This window comes from Sardina pilchardus, chromosome 19 (assembly GCF_963854185.1).
Source record: "Sardina pilchardus chromosome 19, fSarPil1.1, whole genome shotgun sequence".
In the NCBI taxonomy this organism is placed as follows: domain Eukaryota; kingdom Metazoa; phylum Chordata; class Actinopteri; order Clupeiformes; family Clupeidae; genus Sardina; species Sardina pilchardus.
The window spans coordinates 16,928,712-16,949,636 of NC_085012.1; the positions used below are offsets into that span (position 1 = coordinate 16,928,712).

The 20,925-nt window shown below is 40.8% G+C and overlaps 1 protein-coding gene across 3 annotated transcripts; it reads right to left on the minus strand.

Moving 5' to 3' along the window:
• Positions 1-350: 350 nt before the first annotated feature.
• cpne3 (copine III) lies at positions 351-20,348 on the minus strand. 3 transcript variants are annotated; one of them, XM_062520739.1, is made up of 17 exons: positions 20,249-20,330; positions 19,515-19,662; positions 19,214-19,393; positions 18,859-18,933; positions 16,978-17,049; positions 16,454-16,534; positions 15,358-15,447; positions 14,259-14,357; positions 12,982-13,068; positions 12,700-12,759; positions 11,832-11,965; positions 11,522-11,576; positions 11,269-11,320; positions 9,237-9,370; positions 8,854-9,090; positions 6,766-6,892; positions 3,437-3,568 (listed from the first exon to the last, which is right to left on the minus strand). In XM_062520739.1, the coding sequence occupies exons 2-16, from the start codon at positions 19,644-19,646 to the stop codon at positions 6,770-6,772; spliced, it is 1,611 nt and encodes a 536-aa protein (XP_062376723.1). In that variant the 5' UTR covers positions 19,647-19,662; positions 20,249-20,330; the 3' UTR covers positions 3,437-3,568; positions 6,766-6,769. The 3 variants fall into 3 exon arrangements, with proteins under 3 accessions (XP_062376722.1, XP_062376721.1, XP_062376723.1); XM_062520738.1 differs by lacking the exon at positions 6,766-6,892 and having other exon boundaries at positions 351-3,568; positions 19,515-19,648; positions 20,249-20,348; XM_062520737.1 differs by lacking the exon at positions 6,766-6,892 and having other exon boundaries at positions 351-3,568.
• Between the last annotated feature and the right edge of the window lie 577 nt (positions 20,349-20,925).

A 20,925-nucleotide genomic window follows, 5' to 3' on the forward strand; every position in this document is an offset into this window, starting at 1 on the left:
TGTGTGTGTGTGTGTATATCTGTGTATGGGTGGAAGAGTGTGTGTGTGTATCTGTGTATGGTGGAAGAGTGTGTATTCCTGTGTGTGTGGAGAGTGTGTGTGTCTGTGTATAGATGGAAGAGTGTGTATGAGTGTGTGTATCTGCGCATGGGTTTGGGTGTAAATTTGATTCAGTGCGGATTGGTCTGGACCTGTCTGTGTGTATGTGTGCTACGCATGCAAGTGTGTGAGTGGATATATGTGTGTGAATGAATGGTATTGCCACTGAGGCCAGAGATCTTTTAACTGACCTGAAGATGACCAGCACACAATGGCCGTAAACACAAGAAAGACTTTTTGGGGAGTCCATAGTAATTACAGACTGCATTTATTTCATCTGTTACATAGTTGTTGTTTTTTTCCACCAAACCACTTTGCAAGCAAAGGTGTATTCAAAGTGTAAAACTTCATACAGAATTATTTTGTCTCCAGATAAAATATGATTATTTTCAGATTACATGTGATATTGTATCTAATGCCCAGATTACACATAATTCATTATTCTTAATACATCAATCATACATATGTTTGGATGGGCTGTGACTGATTATGCAAACAGATTGGGTAACACTTTATTTTAATGTGTCGCTGTTACAGTACCTAGTTAGGTACAGTGGTTCAACCTGTGTAATAACATGTACTAGTATTGTACTTGCATTATGTATTTGTACAGTATGTACCTACATATAGTTACATTGTAATACTGAGAGCTTTTACAAAACTTTGCCAATTTGCCTACATTTTTCATCAGAGGCAAAGGGCTGACCTGAGCCCTTCTAGATGGAGTAAATCTCGTCACGATAGATTTAATATACAAACCATTCTTAGCTCCAGTCAAGGCCTTATTGTCCTCAGTGTACATGTAAGTAATTAACTGGTACACTTAACAGGCTTATTTCCACTGCATCAAAGAGTAACAAAGGTGTAACAGTGCAGCGGTTACATGCACACTGAGGACAATGAGGCCTTGACTGGAGCCAAGAAAGGTTTGTACATTATATGAAATCTATCATGACCAGATTTACCCCATCCAGCAGGTCTCAGGTCAGCCCTTTGCCTCTGATGAAAAGTTTTGCAAAAGCACTCAGAATTACAATGTAACAACTATATGTAGGTAGGTACACACAAATACATAATGCAAGTACGATGCTAGTACATGCTGTTACATTGGTTGTACCACTGTACCTAAGCAGGTAGGTACACTGTAATAGAGGCACATTAAAATAAAGTGCTACCAAAGAATGTCTTTCTTGAACATATCTTGAATCTTGAAGATTACTCAGGGTATGCATCCTTGTAATATCTACGTTAAACATTCAGGGAAATTCACCTGTAATGGCATCACACATGAGATTATGGTGTAATAACAGTCAGTTGCAGTAGTTCATATTGAGGCTGTGGAGTCCATAACAATTCAATAAACTGAACTATAAAGACCACATGATTAAGAAACAGTTACTGTTTGAGGCCTATTTTTCGAAACATGTTCTTAATAATGTAATTATATGTATATTATCAATTTATATAAGCACTGTGGAATAAAGATGTTATGATTGATGATTGAGACTTTTTCCATTTCTGGCACTTTCGGTAGATGGCTGAAGGTTAAGCAGTGTGTGTGTGTGTGTGTGTGTGTGTGTGTGTGTGTGTGTTCAGTTGACAAACAAAAACATATGGAGTGTACATAATATAAAAAGCTGTGAATAAACAATAACAACATGAAAAGAAGACTGAATATACATATTGTAAAAACGTTTCAAAAGAAAACATAAGTATGTTATGTTACCCAACTGCTCTCAATTAATACTGAAGTCATTATATATAGCATCTACTACCTATAGCAAAATATGTAAAGTGGACACATTAAAAAGTAAAAATGCATATATGTATTCAAAAAATATACTGTATACTGAAGGCCAAACCCATTAGAGGCTAAAGACTGACCCCTTGTGGAGAACTATACACAGTGCTAAGGCTGAGGAGCAGCAACAATATCTGAAAAGTAATCAATCAAATCAAATGTTTCATCAACTACATTTTTTCCCCTGAACTAATGTGTGATAAAATGGCCCATAATTGTTGATATAAAGCTATTGGAGGTGACTCATTTCTTGTATTCTAATTAAAAAAAACAATGTTAAACAATTAATGAAACAACTAATGAAACAACTAATAAATTGTAAACCTTAGACTCATGGCTTTTGCAAGTATCCTTCCCTGGTACCCATTCTGGCCAAACAAGACTTTCTAAAATTAGGACATTTCCAGAACACCCAAGGATGAAACCAGTCTTCACTCAGCCCCTCACAACGTTCAGAGTGCTTAATAATAAAAATCTACAAAAGGCCGTACTTGGCACAAAGTAACTCTTTTATTTGAACCTCTTCTCTACACATTTTGGCATAGTGCCTTCTATAGTGTGCTTGTGTCTGTGCTACAGAAGTTCCATAAAAGAATAAGTTTGAGCATTCAAGTCTGGTCTTTTCTCGTTTTCTTTCACAATAGCATTTCTTGGCAAAGAGCAGAGGGTGTTTGTAGTAGGGATCTGTCAAACTTGCTATTTAAAATTGTACAAATATATCGTATTCAGAAACACTGAATTATACAGAGGATCAAGATGTATGAGCACCGGTATATCAAGCGCTGTACTGTTGATGAAGCTGCACTGAAAATGTCACAACACGGGAGTACTAAAATGGATCTCAACTTTTCAGCAATTTTAAAAAAAAAGCTAACGCATGAAGCTAGAGGGTCACATTAGGTTAACGTCTATCTACAGATGGCTTTGCATAGAGTGCATTGTTGTATGGCGTACGACACGCAGCATACAGCCCGCAGGCGAAAGGGTAATAAACTGCTGGTATGGCATTGCTGAGATGAGGGTGATGGAATGTGAGATGACGTGTTGAGGTGGCTGCTTGTTTTGGTCGAGGTTGGTCGTTGACGGCATAGAAGCAAACTGCTGTCTCAGTAACGATTTCGAAACTGTTACTTTGACAGCTCTGATTTCTTCTCTGAAGGAAATGCTTCACCCTTTTGACTGGAAGACTACACTTCCTATTCCACTACATCTTTAAGCCTGAGAGTAGCATGCATATGCTTGAGCACTAATAGCCATATATACTGTATGTGTGTGTGTGTGTGTGTGTGTGTGTGTGTGTGTGCGTGTGTGTGCGTGTGTCTGCGTGTGTCTGCGTGTGTGTTAGTGTGAGAAGACACTATAAACATGCACCACCGATTCTCCAGTTCCAGGTAATTTAGCAGACCAAGTTTCTGAGGGGTTACATAGGATGTTTATGTGTGCTGCCTGAAGAGGGTTTGATTGACAGCTCACAAGATTCAGCTTTGACAGGGGCAAGGCGTCCCTCTGCATGGGACGGTCTTCGTAACGAGCAGGAAGTCAGGTCTGCGTTGGCTGGGAAGGCTGGGAAGGCTTGGAAGGTGGGCTGAGCTTGTACATGTTGAAATAGGTGACAAGCTGACCAGGGACCTCAGCCAGAACACTCTGGGCTAAGGCCTCCTTTGGAGCCTGGAAGTCAGGGAAATGGTCAGAGAGAGAGAGAGAGAGAGAGAGAGAGAGAGAGAGAGAGACACAGACAGACAGACAGACAGACAGACAGAGACAGAGAGAGCGAGTGAGTGACCAATAAACACACCACCAAGGACAATATTATTATTATTATTTGTTATGAATAGAATCATTGAAAAACAGGCAAGCTTACAGAGGCATCTGCACATATTGAAAAAGCATGAACACACAGCACACAGACAACCCCACACAGTGTGCATGCAGCAAAGAAGCCACAGAGATGTTGAAGAAAGGATGTAATAATGACACAACGATGATTATGGGTGGGCCAAAGAGGCGATGTTATGAATACGCTATATGATACAATATGATAGTATTATGAATACTCACTCACTAGTATACAAAGTGACCTACAATATAGAGATAAATGAATCACTGTAGATCATGGAATGACCAAACTTGCTGTCTCATACGATGTACAGTACAGATTAGCAAAACGGCATCAAATCACAATGCATCGAGATAGTATTGTATCCCGTTTTCTTGTTCCCGTTGTCTCAAATTTCCACTGTGACGCAAGAACAAAGTCATTGAACATTTTTTTATCGAAATCCACAAGATGTTATCACAATATTAAAGGTAATAGATTAATTTCTGAAGCATTCTTTCCAAAATTACTTCAAATTACGTGGAAGAGCATTCAGAAAGCACAGACCTCTGCCTAAGCCTAAGTGACCTATATTGCTGTCATGCAACATTGATGAAAGTTAAACAAAACTTGTGGAGGTGTCTGCCATAAATCAAATCTGCTCTATCTATCGATTTATCTATCTATCTATCTATCTTTGGCACATATCACACATGTCCACCTGGTTTGGTGAAAATTTAACCCGTTTTTTCTTTTTGCAGGATTCTGCACACAGACAGCTATACCCAAAAACACTTGGTGGAAGGGGACAAATAAATATCAATATCCTGTATTAACAATACTGTGCTGTGACATGTTACACACATACAGTAAAACGCATTGTGATCCTATATAGGACTACTAGATTGTCTTTTTTTGTCCCACCTCAACTGACAATCGAGGCATTTCCAAACACGATATAACCCACAGATAAACAGCAACAAACACTTATGTACACAAAAACAAATCGCAGTACTCAAAGACAAAAATGGAAGAGCATTAGAGTGTGTGGGTGTAATGTGTTAGCTCTTAACCTTTATGCAAGTTAGTTTGGTTAGTAGTCACATTTGTTCCAGTGGGAGATCACAAAGATGAAATGTGCAATAAGTGCATGACTACAGTAGACGGAATCAGAAAACACCCACCACCACATGCCTATCTTCACCATCAACAATTCCACATTCACTGCAAAATTATGATACTCCAAACTTAAACTGCCTTAAAAGCATCCTTCTCATATTCATTGTGGACGTTGAACATTGAGCTCCCTATGGCAATGAAATCCTTAACAGCACGCTTCTATGTCTCAACAGTTGTGTGTAGTTCATCATGCTCAGAGATGGGAAACCTGGCTTCAGAAAGTAGAAATCCTACCACACATTTATTCCAACCATTCAGTCAAAAACAGCTGATTATTTTTAGCCCAACTCTTCAGGGGCAGAATACACAGAGGCTGAAAAGTGCGTAGTTGCATGACTATTTACATCATGGGAGAATAAAACATCAACTCTCAACTGTATTGCAAATGGTCACAATGCTGACCCTTGTTCATGAAGTTGATATTATAGCGATTAACTAAGTCAGAGGTACAACGGAAACTGTTGAGCGAAACATAATACTGAGCATATAAACAGAGGAAATCTATCTCTGACTGGTAGGAAAATGCAGGTGAGGGAAGTGACTGAACAGAACTCTCCCACATCCATGGATGAAGTGCCCTGAGCAAGGCCCCTAACACCCCAACTGCTTCCCCTGTGCTGGATCAAGGGCTAAATGCAAAGTGTGAATTTCCCTCAGGACAAATAACTTAACTTACCACTCAAACTCAAAACTCAACTCAACTCAACTCGAATGCCATTAACATGTTCTTTTTTTCTAAGCTAATGCAATCAGTTTTTATAAATAAACGCGGCAAAAAGGAATATGGAGTTCGAGCAGTCTACAAAAGCTTTGGTTTATGGCTGACAACTTGAAGATCTTCTACACCCTTGTGCAAATTCATTTAAACAAAAAGGTTAGTGAAAAAAGGGCACTTGGAGAGCACAGTCCTCCACCAAGGTCAAATGTATCTAGAAACATTTGTGAAAGTGAAACTACATTTTTGGATAGTGATTTGGGTTCTTCCTTACAAGAGGCATGCCACACCTTTCCAGATAACATACAAATCGGACCGCAAGAATTTGCATAATTCTGCTTATAGCCAAACGACCTTACCGACAGAGAGACAAACCATGGCAAAGGCATAACCTAAATGGTGGAGGTCAGAGATAACTCAGCCCTGGCCTACAGATGTAAAAGGTATCAACATATGGTAGCTTCAACATATGGAATCGAATTTGATTGTAACTTGGGGAAATCACGTTTCGTTTAATTGAATTTGCACAAAGATCCGGGTGTGGTATACTTTGGGGTAAAGCCTATATGATTTTGGATCACTGAAAGGAAGGCTATTAGCATTAGCAAACTACTGACATTTGACATGCTTTTCCACATGCCTTTTGTCAGACAACCGATAAGTAGAAGCACATGAAGCTGAGGATGACTGGGGTGTCTAAGCATGCACTCAACAAAGGCGGTAAACATGACTGAATCTCATTTCAGGGGCTGCATGGGTCTGGGGCTAATCTGCAGACTACACTACACCGTCCCATTTAGAAAACTGCTGCTAAGATAGCCAAAGAAAGCAGCTTTCTTTTCCAAGAAATCCTTTTCCAAAGAGATCCAACAGGTGGATCCTTCGCGACCAAACAGATCCCAAGTTTCATTCCGCACTGGAGACCATTACACGGGATGTTCATATTCAAGGCCATGTCTTTGTAGACTGGGGTAGACTGCAGTAGTAGAACCATGCAGCCCCTGAGATGGGATATAATCCATGTGTACAGTATGTGCAGGAGTGGGGGGGGGGGGGGGGGGGGGGGGGGGGGGGTGTGCGTGGAGAGGAACAAATTGTGAGGTAGAGGTGGAGGTGAAGGAAGGAGTGGGGTGGTCAGGTAAGAAATAGCCCTACATTTCTACGAAGGGGCAGGATCATTGGCAGGTTCATGGACAGGCATCAGTTTGAGCATTTTGAAGTAGGAGGACACCTGCTGAGGTAACTCGGCCAGGACACTCTGGGCTAGAGCCTCTCTGGTGGCCTGCAAGGAGGGAGAGACACAGGGAGAACTCAGGAGCAGGCTAGCTAGCTAGTGTCGCCTAGAACGTGCAACAGGCTAACTAGCGTCACCCAGAGCCATATAGATACAACGTATTCTCTGGCCAGTGATCCATCTTGCTCTGTTCTAGAATCTTTGCCTATAACTGTGCAACAAGCTAACTACTAAACACACAATATACCTCTTTAATTACTACTTCCAATTTATTCTTCAACTTATCTGGCTCTTGAGCACTACTTGAGCATTTCTTTACTTATAATTAATTTTATGAGTACCTGACAACAAACTGCATGAACTTGAACTAGCGTCACTCAAAACTGTGCAGCAAGATAACTAGCATTGCCTAAAACTGTGCAAAAGGGTAACTAGCGTTGCCTAAAACCATGCAACAGGACTATAACCGAGACTAAGCCCTTAAATATGGACTACCACAACCAAAGCATTTCAACAGACAACCTATATTCAAATAGTACAGCATTATACAGCAATAAACCAAGTTCAAGTTTCACCTGGTAGTGCTATTACAGTACAGTATTTAGGAGCATCGTGTATTAATGATATTCATCTAACCACACATGAGTCTACAATCAAATAGTTTCATGAATTTACATTTCAGTATTATTTTACAGTGATCAATCCACACAACACAACAGAGAGCCAACCAAGACCACGAAGGAACCATCTAAACTAGAGTGGAAGGCTAACTAATCCTCAACCAACAGTACAGTACTCTAACCTGTTTAGGCCTCACAGTCACACACAATACAACACCACCACCACATCAGGGGTCAAACCATCACCCAAGCTCCATTTTAGCCTCCGTCAGGCACATTTAGATAGACATCTCCAGTCGATTCTCATCTCCATTAAACCGCAGTGATCCTCCAGATATGTCTGGCAGTCACCATCGTCACTGATATCTGGAATCACTTGCCTTCATTAAATTGTGCAAGTACACCATCATATTCACAGCTTCTTCTGCACAGAGAGCACCAGGACAGGACTGTCAACATGACAACTAAGTGCGTAAGAAAATATCAATATATTTGAGTATAGCAAATTGGATATTATGTTTATGGTTATTATGCTTGGTCATACTGTAACGATGGCCAAATTCAAGTTTACATTTGTGTAGTGTCCTATGATCAATGTTCTATGATTGTGGGTCGTTGTCAGAGCTTTCATAAAATGTGAAGGCCAATGAATGTGTTTGAATGAATGTGTTTCTTAAAAAAAACCTTGCTTACAGTGTTGCAACATATCACATTATATTGTATAATAACCCTGTATCATGTTCTGCATCGTAGATTCTTGCCAATACAGACTCCTAATGACAACCACAACCCACTGCCCATCAGCAGGATTAAATCATAATTGACCTCACCAGAGCAGCACCCAAACTGTAATCTCATTGGCAGTCCATTAGCGTAACAGTCTTGCTGACTCCAAAATCTACACAGCTGGCTAAATATCCCAAGATAACCAAGGCAACTGATATCAAAGCTGCAATTGAATTCTAGACACACACTTTTGGCAATCCCATTTCACCCATCTCAACAGGCCTGGTTTTCTGAGCAATTGAACAGCAAACATAACTGGTATGATCACAATAGAATATTACCCACCATCATGTAACAATAACTTAACCAGCAGTGCAAGATGTCATAAAGACGCAGGTTATTTAGCATTGGAAGCAGATACTGAAGCAAATGGCTTGTGCAGTAGCAGCAGGAAATGGTTTTGTTTCTCACCAGACACATCATTACACCACGTGTATGTGTGTGTGTGTGTGTGCGCGCATAAGTGTGCGTTAGCACTCAAGGAAAGAGAAACCGCTTTGATTGCATGCCCAAAACAACCAAAAACTAAACACAGTGGATGTTGAACTCAAATGCAGTTTAGGCCACGACGAGCGGGGAACAAAACAAAAAAAATAAACTCACGTTCTGGAAGTTTCTGAAAGGCACAAACTGCACGATGTCTCGGCTGGCTGTCTCGCCGTTGGGGGCACGCAGACGGCCGTCATCGCCGTCCAGGAACTCCATGGCGGTGAAGTCGGCGCCGCCCACGCCAACAATGATGATGGACATGGGCAGACGGGAGGCGTTGACGATGGCTGAGCGCGTCTGGTCCAGATCTGTGATTACACCGTCCGTGATGATGAGCAGCACAAAGTATTGCTGCAGGAGAGGAAGAGAGAGAGAGAGAGAGAGAGAGAGAGAGAGAGAGAGAGATTACCTTCCTTTTTTATTGGAATATTGATCTCAGAACACAATAAAACTTTTCTGGATGCTGCATGACAAAGATGAAAGAGTCGGGCTCTTACCGATGCTGTTTTCTGACTGGCTGCTTGGTGAGCAAACCTGGCCACGTGGTTGATGATGGGGGAGAAGTTTGTAGGGCCGTACAGGCGTACCTGGGGGAGGCATAGTCTATAGGCCTCCACTACGCCTTCAATACCTACCATTCATCCACACACACACACACACACACACACACACACACACACACACACACACACACACACACACACACACACACACACACACACACACACACACACACACACACACACACACACACACACACACACACACACACACACACACACACACAATATGTGGTTGACTGGCAAGCTCAGGGAGAGCAGTGGATTGGTGGGAAAGCATTTGATTAATCGTCATAAATAATGAAGGAATCATTATGGCTCCCAGTTTGAAGCTTATTGGTACATCCTCCAGATGTAGCTTGAGTAAACTGGGTACTGTAGATGTCACTAACATCATCATAACAGCCCTCTTATGAGCATACTGGGAACTGTAGATGTCACTAACATCATAATAGCCCTCTTCTGAGCATACTGGGAACTGTAGATGTCACTAACATCATAATAGCCCTCTTCTGAGCATACTGGGAACTGTAGATGTCACTAACATCATAATAGCCCTCTTCTGAGCATACTGGGAACTGTAGATGTCACTAACATCATAATAGCCCTCTTCTGAGCATACTGGGTACTGTAGATGTCACTAACATCATAATAGCCCTCTTTTATGAGCAAACTGGGTGTCGTGTAGATGCCAGTGACTTCATGATAGCCCTCTTACTTCTTATTTCCAGTGTCACGTGTTGGCCTGCAGACCTGAATCCCCCTTCCTTCCTCTAAATGCCTGAGCATACGTCTAACAGATACGGTCTACTCTACACACTGAACGGATGACGGAAAATTCATTATAACGTCCGGTCCATTGTCCGATGTGTAATACAACGCTGATCCAGCAGATGGGAGATGAGCACACAGACACGCATGCGAAGAAGTAGCCTACTCTCCTTGCCTGAAGGTGATGACACATGGCGCCACTTTTTGAGCAATGTTGCTGGGCAAACACAGTTCCTTTTCTTCTGATTGGATGATCATGATGATTTGCCTACTGATCATTAAAGTTCTCCAGAAGAGAAACTGTTGCCCATGGGAACATGCCCAAACCACAATAACCACTAGCAAAAGCTGCCCTCCCCCCGTGTATCATCAGCTTAAGGCTACAAAGTAACAAGCAGCTGTTTTATTTCCTTTTTCTCTTTTAAAGAGAAAATGGAGTTGGTACTGCGTCAAATGAATCTGGATATATTTGAGAGCAATAACAGGACCTGTAACTGCTGGGGGGAAAGTGTGACTTCAACACACTCTTTCTGGGTGATGGAAAAGAGTGTGTAAAGGAAACACGTGGGCAGCATGGAGAATGGGCCTACCATAACGCTCTGGTTAAACGTTTTTTGCCAAGGCAAGGAGGTCTGTGAGTACGCCTGCTTTGACTATACACTGCAACTCAAATGTGTTCATCCCCAAACTACTCTCCTCACTGAGAATAAAGATGTGCACAACACAGAGGGTTCAGGGTTCCCACTCTAGATCCAATGTAAAATTCCATGACTTTTCTCTGACAGAAAACAAAAAATGTCCATGACCTACAGTACAATATAATGGATGGTACACTGAACGATTTTAGAAGAGCTGTGTAGCAGATTCAAGAATCTTTGCTTTTTTTACAACAGGAAAAAAATAAATAGGGATAAAAAAAAGGTAGGGCTAACCACAATCTCTCAAACAGGCAGCAATGAGAAAAGCAAATAATGCAATAAACCCCAACGCTGCCTGGAAATAAATATGTATAAAAATGTAATTTGGCAAGTAGATGTTCAAATGCTTCAACAAACTCCTGGATATTCCTGACTGATAAAAAATTCCCTGACTTTTTATGTCTGGAATAGACTTCATTAAAATCCCCTGATATTCCGGAAATCCCAGAAATCCCATGACCCCTGGGTGCCCTGTTGATGGGAGGGGAGGAACAACTCACCCTGGCAGTACGGAGTTGTGGCGTTGAAGTTCAGAGGGAACTCATGAGAGACCTACAAATATAGCAACACACACATGCACAATAAATACACAGCAGTACACAACATAGACACGAGAGAGAGAGAGAGATAGAGAGATAGATAGAGAGAGAGAAAGAGAAAGGGAGAGAGTAGAAAGAAGAAAGGGGTAAGAGAGTGAGAGAAGGAGAAAAAGTGAAAGAGGGGGGCAGACTGTAAATATCATTGTGGATGTACCTGCCAGTTAGGGGGGATCTGAGCTCCAAACCCAAGTGCAGGAAACAGTTTATCACTGTGGGAAATAGTCATTTGTCTTAATTATTAACCTGTTCACTGAAACTGGTGAGAACCTTGAGCATTAGTCAACAAAATACACAAGAATACCAGTGAGACTGTTAGTAAATATACTGTAGTATATAGACTATAGTAAATCCATCAGTGGTTGTCAGTTGATTACATGATTAGTTGTGTTTTCATCATGGATGTGTATCGGTGTCACTGTGGTGTGTGTGTTTATGGGATCAGGATGTAGGAGTAGTAAAGTCACCTGTCGTAGTCCTGGATCACCATGCCGACAGACCAGATGGCGCTCAGGTACTCGTTGACCCCATTGGGACTGATGTAGTGCAGCGAGTCAGGTGAGCGAGGGTCACCATTTGACCCGGTGAAGTCCACTGCCACCTGCACAGAACCGCCATAACTGGAGTTAGTGCTGCAGTACGGGTGTGTGTCAGTGTGTGTTCTGCACTACAATGGCACTGTTACCACACTGCACATAGCTGTACATACAGTATCTGTCTATATAGCACATACTAAATATCAATATGTCCCTACAATATGTTCCGCTAATCACACTGCATATATCTACAGTATATTACTCTTACCACTCATAATTACCGCTGCTACACTGCACATACAGTATCTGTAGACGTTGTTCATTGCTCTTATAAGGTTACTGCTAATACACTGCACATATTTATATTTAATTTCTATTACAGTAAACCACCTTCTGTAAACCAAGGGTATATTACTGTCTATACTGCACTATATATCCTGTCCTGTCTATGCCTCACCTATCCATGCTTTGTATATCACATAGCACTTTTTGCTTTTTTGCACTTCTGGTTAGATGCAAACTGCATATCGTTGTCTTTGTACTTGTACTCTGCACAATAACAATAAAGTTGAATCTAATCGAATCCAATCGGTGTGCATATGTGTTCGTATGTGGTTTGCATATGCAAGGCCCAGGAATGCAGAGGTGCGTTCAAATTTGCAAACAGTGGTGAACGTTTAACGTTTACAGACAGAAACCTGTTTGCAAACGTTAGCTTAGGTGTATTTGCAAATTGGCAAACATTGAGGACCTGTGTGAGTGTTCCAACGTGTATCCGGCTTGCAAGGATGATGCTTACCGTGAAGTTGATTTGACACCCTCCCATGATATAGTCCAAGAATGTGTACTCCTTCACAATCTGCACACATCCAAAAGGCACAACGCAAAAACAAAATCAACTCAACATTAATCAGTCATATCTTTTCTAACTCAAACTCAAACCACAATCCATTTTCCAAGATTTAGATGATTTGAATGTGTAGATGGGCAATCACAGATGCATGAACAGACACACATGCGCACCTCTCAGTCTCTTTCACCCACACACAACACACAAATCTTGAATGAAACAACATGGTACCTCACACAGCTTGAAGCTGACAACTCCTGAGTTCTTGTAGTGCTTCTTCTTCTGCTTCTTCTTCATGTTCACACACTCAAATTCTGCCTGTCAGAGAACACAAGCACACTCTGTAACACTATAAGACATGTGACAGGTACATTAGGCTTAAAGAGACCCTATGCAACATTCATAGTCATAAAATCGCTAAGAAATCGTTGTTTTGCTTGACTGACCAGTTTTATCGAAAACAGTAATAATTCCTCCCGTCCCCAATGTCCCTATCCGCTTTTGCAGCCTTGCAGTTTATCCAGGGAGCGATCGCTCCTAGTCTACATCTGGAAGTCTGAGACGTGTGAGGAACGAGAAGAACCACGCTTGCAATTTTTAGATATATAAATATACTGTATATATATATATATATATATATATATATATATATATATACACTCTAAAGCTGTAGGGGAAGCTCTGCAGAGAAATATGCAAGCATAAAATGAGCAAAAACGAAAAGCGAAACCGGAGATGAAATCGCCAATCCTGCATAGTTTCTCAACACTGTTTAGTAGAGGATTTCTGCACACACCCAATTATGAGGCCAGGTGTCAGACATTACACAGTCATTGGACGTTTCAGAATAATCAGAACAGCCTGTCACTGTTGCATGACAACAGATGTAACTCAATCCTGACTCATTTGCGGAACCAGACTTATTTCTGGAAAAAAGAAGAGATTACCTGAGGACTCATCTGCACATTTAGTTTACCAAGATAAGCAAACTAACGTGCCAGAGTTAACTTAAAAAGGGGATGCTGAAAGGATGCTCCAGTATCTAATTTTAATTCTCTTCTCTTCTATTCGCCTCTCTCACAAACAGCATGGACCAGCAGAATGTGGATTATCTTAATTAACATAACACAGTTGATAACATTGTCAAACCAAGTTGTCTAGTAGGCAGCCTTTTATACAGATTCTGGGGAGGGGGGCAATTAGATCCCCAAATGAGGCAGAGGGAACAGACTGAATACAAGTCGTTGCAAGGTCATGGAGTTTTATTTTTAATGAAAGAATATATACCAGTATACACATATATATATATATATATATATATATATTTTTTTTTTTTTTTTCCCCAAGAACTAAGATGAGTTTTCAGCACTAATCCATAGCTGGACTCAAAAAATGTGTGTGTGGTACTTCCAAAAGGATTCCATGAGCATTTACTGTAATGTGCCAACTTGAGTTTACTGTTAATCCTGGTCACGCCTCTTGGAAGTGAGAGGGTTATGAACACTTACCGGTGTTGCGCGTGAAGCCTCGGTCAGGCGTGTAAGCGTCGTTTCAAATATCCCGATCAAGTCATGAGACCCGTCGTTGTCATAGTCGTAGCACTCCACCTGAGAGGACCAGGAGTCAGTTAATCATTACTCCAGACAGAGTGAACATAAGCCATCACGGTCACACGCTGTTACCACCCCACACACAGCATGCAGTGAAGGTTGTCATGAAAAAGAAAAGACCCTTCAACCCACTTGAGGTGTTAAAAACTCATGAGTCAAAAATGTGAGTTTCTAGGAAATGTGGACCACAGGCTGAAAAATAAAACCACTCAATGACACACATTCACACTCACACACACAGAGAGACACACCTCGTAGAACAAACAGTTCTGAGTGTGTGTCTAATCTTGAAAGCATACAAAACACACACACACACACACACACACACACACACACACACACGGCTTCAAATATCTAGTCCTCCCACTCAGCTACAAATGCACAGGTGCACACGCACTCTAAACCTCAAAAGCATTGTGACGTTGGGGAACTCACTTGTCCTTGAGTAGTACTGCTTTAGACAAATAACAGCTGAAAATCAAGTTAGTGATAAGTTATTCATCACCATTGAAAAGCCTGATGTACATCCACACAGTGCTGCAACCATCCACATAAACAGACACACACACACAAGACAGTTTAGTAACACATTGCCACGAATCAGTGCATAAGCTTAAGTTAGTAGTTTACACAGTGTGCTTGGTGACATTGCACATGGTGCGTGTGGAAATGGTTTCCTGTACATGTGGTTGTCTACGTGTAAAACTGTAAGAGTGCTTGCAAGGTTAGTGTGGTCAGTGAAAGATGTAGACGGACGTACAGTACGTACTGTATGTGAATGTGTGTGCGTGTGTGTGTATATGTATGCTATTTTTTTTATTATTTATGTATTCTTAACTGACATCCTTACCCATTTGATTGTTTGTGTGTCTATAGGTCTGCCTATGCTTTTTTTCCATTGTTGTAGGTCTCCTATGTTGTTGGGCCAAGCTTTGTGGCGTCCAAAATTCTCTAAAGGGACATTCAAGTATCTGTCAAGCAATGTTCTGATACTTACTTTGATAGGTTTGTCCATATCTCCACCACACAGACTCTGTACAGGGATTTTGAAGGGTCTCCAACAGGGATTCAGGTTATTCTTCACCACCTGTACAAAAACGCATAAGTGTGAGACAACAGTGCCAAGACTTTTGGGAATAACATTTACTGCAGGCTTGCAAGGAATACCCTGCTGTCCGAGGCTAGTCAGGATCAAGGCCACGTCCACACGTCCACAAATATTGGGTATATTTTTTTCTTACCACTTTCACACCTTTAACGACACTGGTAAAAAAAAAAAACAACAGAAAGCGCTGTAGTGTATATGGCAAGCCAGTCAATGGTGCCGTGACAGTGCAGACTGCAGAGGCTTCATAATAATTTGCGATGAAGAGTCAAACATTCCAAACGCAGTCGCATGACATAAGCAGACTACGGGAAATTCTGTTTTCTATTCAACTGTAAAACGAATAAAGTTCATTTAAAGTGTATGTGACTGCTACAAATGTGGAAGTGCTTTTTGTATTAGGTCTGGTATAGGACAAGTTACACTGGAGTAACATGCTTTAGTCATAGGTTGGCATAAGCTCATGTTTAACTACATTAAGTGTGTGCACAGAAATCATGACAGGGAGAGACATGAAACATGTTAATATGACAAACCAATGATTTGGTTTGTTCTGACAAGCAGAGAGTCAGATTGAGTGTGGTGGCTGTGTTCGGGGGTGGGGCTATGTCCTCATTAAAATTGCTGTCCACACGGCAAAAGTTAACTGTCAGTTTCAGAAAAAATCCCTGGTTTAACCTGGTTTAAAAAAGATTGGTTACAGCCTCATAAAGTGCCAGGGTCGTGTGGATGCAAAGCTTAACCGATTAAAAAAATTCACTGGGTTAAAAAAACAAACAAACAAAAAAAAAGTGTTGGGGGCCAAATCTCACAGGAGCTAAATTGCCCTCTACAGTAAAGTCGCCACCAATCCTTAAAATACGATTAACCTACTAAACAAATTGCCCCGACATTAACCACTGCATGAACTACTGTACATACATTGATGTCTTTTCCTTATAACAAGCTGTGAAAATCCAAGGCTACTGCTCATGACACATGTGCTTACCTCTGTCCGATGTGCAAGCTGCCACCCTGACTCCATCTGTCTGTAGAACTCCAAGTAAGGATCTGATTTCCCAAAGAAATCCTACAAGACAATTCAATAGCTGAGGTTTTAACAATAGGGAGAATTGATGAAGACATAGTATGATGGAGCGGACTTGGAAAATGGGTTTAATAGCTTAAGCAGACCTTTTAACTATAATATAATTTTTAAAGCAGAATACTAAAATGTCCCATGCAGACTAAAAGCAATGGCTCAAACTAAAAATACATGTATATAATCTAAGGCTACACTAATACAATTAATAACAAATAAGAGCATTGACAAATTCATATTGGAATGGTGGATATCTTTAAAGCCTAGAAACATTCCACAAATCTTTCTTCCCTCCCTCCCTCTGTACAGTGTAACTGATTATACAGGCAAGCTGTAAACTGTGTCAAACAGAACACTGCTGCTGCGATACCAGCACAGTCAGCACATGACTACACACCTTAACTGAGCTGTTCTCACAGTGCCCTACTCACCTTGTTATCCAGCTTCCTAGCCTCCGCCTCAAAGTTCACCACTCTGTTGTCCTTGATCTCCTCTGCAGTGATCTGCAGACGAAAGGAAGATGTTGCTTTAGTGACAATCTAGAACATGCTATTTGGGTGTTTTGTTGGCTTACAACAGAGCTTGTGAACAAAGCTATTGGTCATTACATTTCATTCTGTCTCGTATACGGTATGCAGGTGATCATATGATATGCTGATGGTATAATCGCCTGAAAACACATTGGCCAGTTCTTTGAATCATATGGAGTGGTAGAGTAACTGTAGTCACTGAAAGTGGCTGACACGAGCAACCAACCACACATGCATTAAATGGCGTCAGTGGAAAAGTAATGTGACCAGATTGTTAACAAATCTATAGCGTACAGTGCCAAAGGATTAGCTAATGGTACCAGTGGAATGTAAAATGTGAAGGAGGGAGTGTGCTCAAAGTATGACCTGTATGAGGGGCTCCCACTATTTGCTACAGTGTAGGCCTACCCCCTGTGTTTCTCTTTCGGTACTAAACTTTCAAAAATGTCAGGTGCAAGTCTTAGAGGGATATTGGATGTTGTTATGTATGTGTGCATGAGTGTGCATTAGTATGCATACATGGGTATATATACAGTATGGGTGTACGTTAATGTACAGAGAGTCTGGCCACTTTCCATTGCCAAGCGTTAACTTCCTTGAATGTGGGTACTCTGTTGAAGTTTAAAACTATTGGATCTGCCCAGAGCCACTCTATCGCTAACCTCAATGTCATCATTCTCATCTACTCTGTTTGCTGATTAGAGAAGAGAAAATCCGCAAACATATACCACAGACCCAGACGACTGTCATCCACTCTACAGCACTATCATACAGCAGAAGAGCTTGATCAGCTGGAGACTACGCTCCATGACATGCACAACAGACAGACTGAGGAAGTCATTTGTACCCAGGGCCATACAACTGTACAATGCTTCACTGAAGGGAAAAGGAGAGTTGGACTTCTATGCATAGTATATCTGCACCTCCACCCTCTTATACACTTACATGGCATGGCTTACATGTATACCCTCATGTCTAACTCTTATATTATTACTATGTTAAGTTTATTTTAATTGTCCATATATTTATACTAGTACTGTTATTATTATTACTATGCTTACATTTTGTACTGTACATATTTATTGCTGGTCACTAGAATTTAATCTTGCACTGTTGCACTGTTGGACTTATTTGCACTACTAACTTGACACACACCTCAGGCTGGATCACAGTACCAATCCTCAGTACATTCATGCATACCTTATCTATAGTATTCTACTGCTCCTTTAGTCATGTTGATTTGTTGATTTGCTTTTTAATTTTCCTGTTTACATTGTTTAATGTTTACATTGTACTGTATGTTGTGTGTGGTGTCTTAAGCTGCTGGGACCTTGAATTTCCCCTTGGGGATCAATAAAGTATCTATCTATCTATCTATCTATCTATGTACTGAAGGGAAATTATATTTGAGCAGAAGTATGTAGGAGGGTGGAGCCAGGCTAATTGTACAATTGCCTTGTTGCCAAATCTTAAATACATATATCAAAAACAATATATAAAATTATTATTGTTGTTAATGTGTCCCTTTTTAAATAGAAAAAACAATGCCAATATGTATCATAATGCGTACCATTGAAGGGTAATGTTGTCAAGATTTGTATAATCAGACAATCAGATACAGTTGGTCTACATATTACAATCAGGATGAAGAAGTGAAAGCAATAATACTGCCCCACTGAAAGGGAAACGAGTCTTAGTATAACTAATGTACATTGAGGTTAAAACAGGCTGCCCAAAACCCATTTCAGCAAACAGAAACAGTGTGTGTGTGTGTGTTCTTACCGTGATGGTTCCTTTGCCAGCAGGCTTCTTATTCTTTAGAACCAGTGGTCGAGTCAGCTTACTACTGGAGACGATCTGAAAAAGCACAGTCCACACAATGATTATTTACGCGTCAGGTCCAAGGCTAACACTGCCCTCCTCTCTCCATCTGACCTTCCTTTCTCATAAAGCTGTTCTACTTTCTTTCTATGCTCAAAAATTTTTCTGATCAATTGATGGAGAAGAATTCTTCTGTGGCTCTCTCAAGCTAGTCACAGCAGAAGCTCTGCAAAAGCTTGGATACGGTGCCTATGCATTTTACTTGAAGGAATCCCTTTAGCTACAGTATGATGCGTGGACATACGCAAGTGCTTACCTGACCAAGTGTGCACTCGAACTCTCCCAAGAAGTCATCATCACCAAGATCCACTGTTGCGTTGTCAATGTCGTAAATGCCAAACTTAACCTTCTGTACCACCTCAAAGTAGTAATCCAACATAAACTTCTTGGCAAACTTTGGGTTGAGGCAGTTCTGCACCTTCTCAGTGCGGCCCACCTACAAGTTTGCATTGGGTATAAGTTAACGTATAGGAACTGACTGAAGTTTCCTTCTTCACACAGATATTGACTGTTTCCTACGTGCTAAAAAAAAAAAGAGAGATTCAGACTGCTCTCACCTCAAACCACTGTGATTCTGAGGAGTTCATCAGCAAGACACACAGAGGGTCAGACTTGGATGTTAGATCTTTGTCCAGCAGATGCTCACAAGACACCGTCAGTTCCACTTTTGCCACACACTGACCCGCCATGCCTGAAACACAGTTTCTACATTACATTGGAATTGCACCTATGACTAATACAATTATATAATCACAGTGTCAAGTTTACCAAGCAACCAAATGGCAAGGACTACGCATACCACTCTAACTAGATGGGTGTGTCTGCTCTACACAATTCATTAGCCGACCAAACTATTGTTAAAGAATCAAACTGGATAACGTTATAACGTCATGTTATAATCTACTTAAGTCAGTCCAGTGAGAGAAACTTCCATATGTCTATGGAAACTTCGGCCAGCTAGCTAGCGAGTTAGCATAATGTGTGCAACGAGAAAATATAGGTAACAACATCTTGCTGGATCTTCACTACAATGACTCATGACTCGTTACCATAAATCCACACGTTAGCATTACATTACGTTACTTTACTATTCACTACCTATTGAAGTTACGTTAGCTGTTCAAACACAACGTTAATGTTACCGTTACAGAAAATACAATGTTAGTTTTGCTATTACGTTACACTTCAATATGAACCACAGACTAGTGACAGCTACAAAGACAATAATATATCAATGTGAGTTACAACTGCAATCCATTGTCCAAGTAAAGTTAATCTAAGTCATACGTACTTGTTCAGCTGGTCAGGATTTTGTTGAAAATAACCGGAAAATATGACAGCCGTTTCGTGAATGTTAGCCTGAGTCTGTGATGTCACTGGGTGGGTCGATCTGAGTGAGAGGGGAGAAGCCCCGGTTGAGAGGAGTGCAGTCTATCTGTAGCCTATGCTCCGCCCATAAGTGTGTAGATCGGGCCTCACGTTGCATGCTTTCCACAATCTATTGACATTATATAACAGCAATAATAATAATATTATACATGCAAAGTATTAACATAATATATTATAAGAAGAAAAAAAAACTGAATAAATATGACAGATAGGCCTATGTGGCCTACAGTAGGCCTATGCAGCCATGTGCAGAAACAGTAACATTGTAAGAGTAGGTGTAGTATTAAGAGCAGATCATTCTTTCTTGGCTTTCTTGGAGTTTAATATATTTCAACAAAATCTCAAGGAAGAACACTCTGGCTGACCCCTTTTTCCATAGCTGCACAATATAGCTCTAACCAACAACCACATGATCAATAGGGCCTGTCTACTATTAGACATTCTCTGGTCATGCAGAGTAGGCCTACAGAACATAAAGGTTTACAGACCTAATTATGTTCATACATGTGTTTTATGTTATTATTGACATGCTAAAATACAACACATTTCGGTCTGCCTGATCTCCGACAGCTGCATGTG

Coding starts and splice junctions, on each gene's coding strand:
- cpne3 (XM_062520738.1), bottom strand. CDS start 19,646: ATGGCGGGTCAGTGTGTGGCAAAAGTGGAACTGACGGTGTCTTGTGAG. Junction 15,448..16,453: donor AGCTTGCACATCGGACAGAG/GTAAGCACATGT, acceptor GTTTTTGTACAG/GTGGTGAAGAATAACCTGAA. Junction 3,569..8,853: donor CTTTCAGAAACTTCCAGAAC/GTGAGTTTATTT, acceptor CCTGACTTCCAG/GCTCCAAAGGAGGCCTTAGC.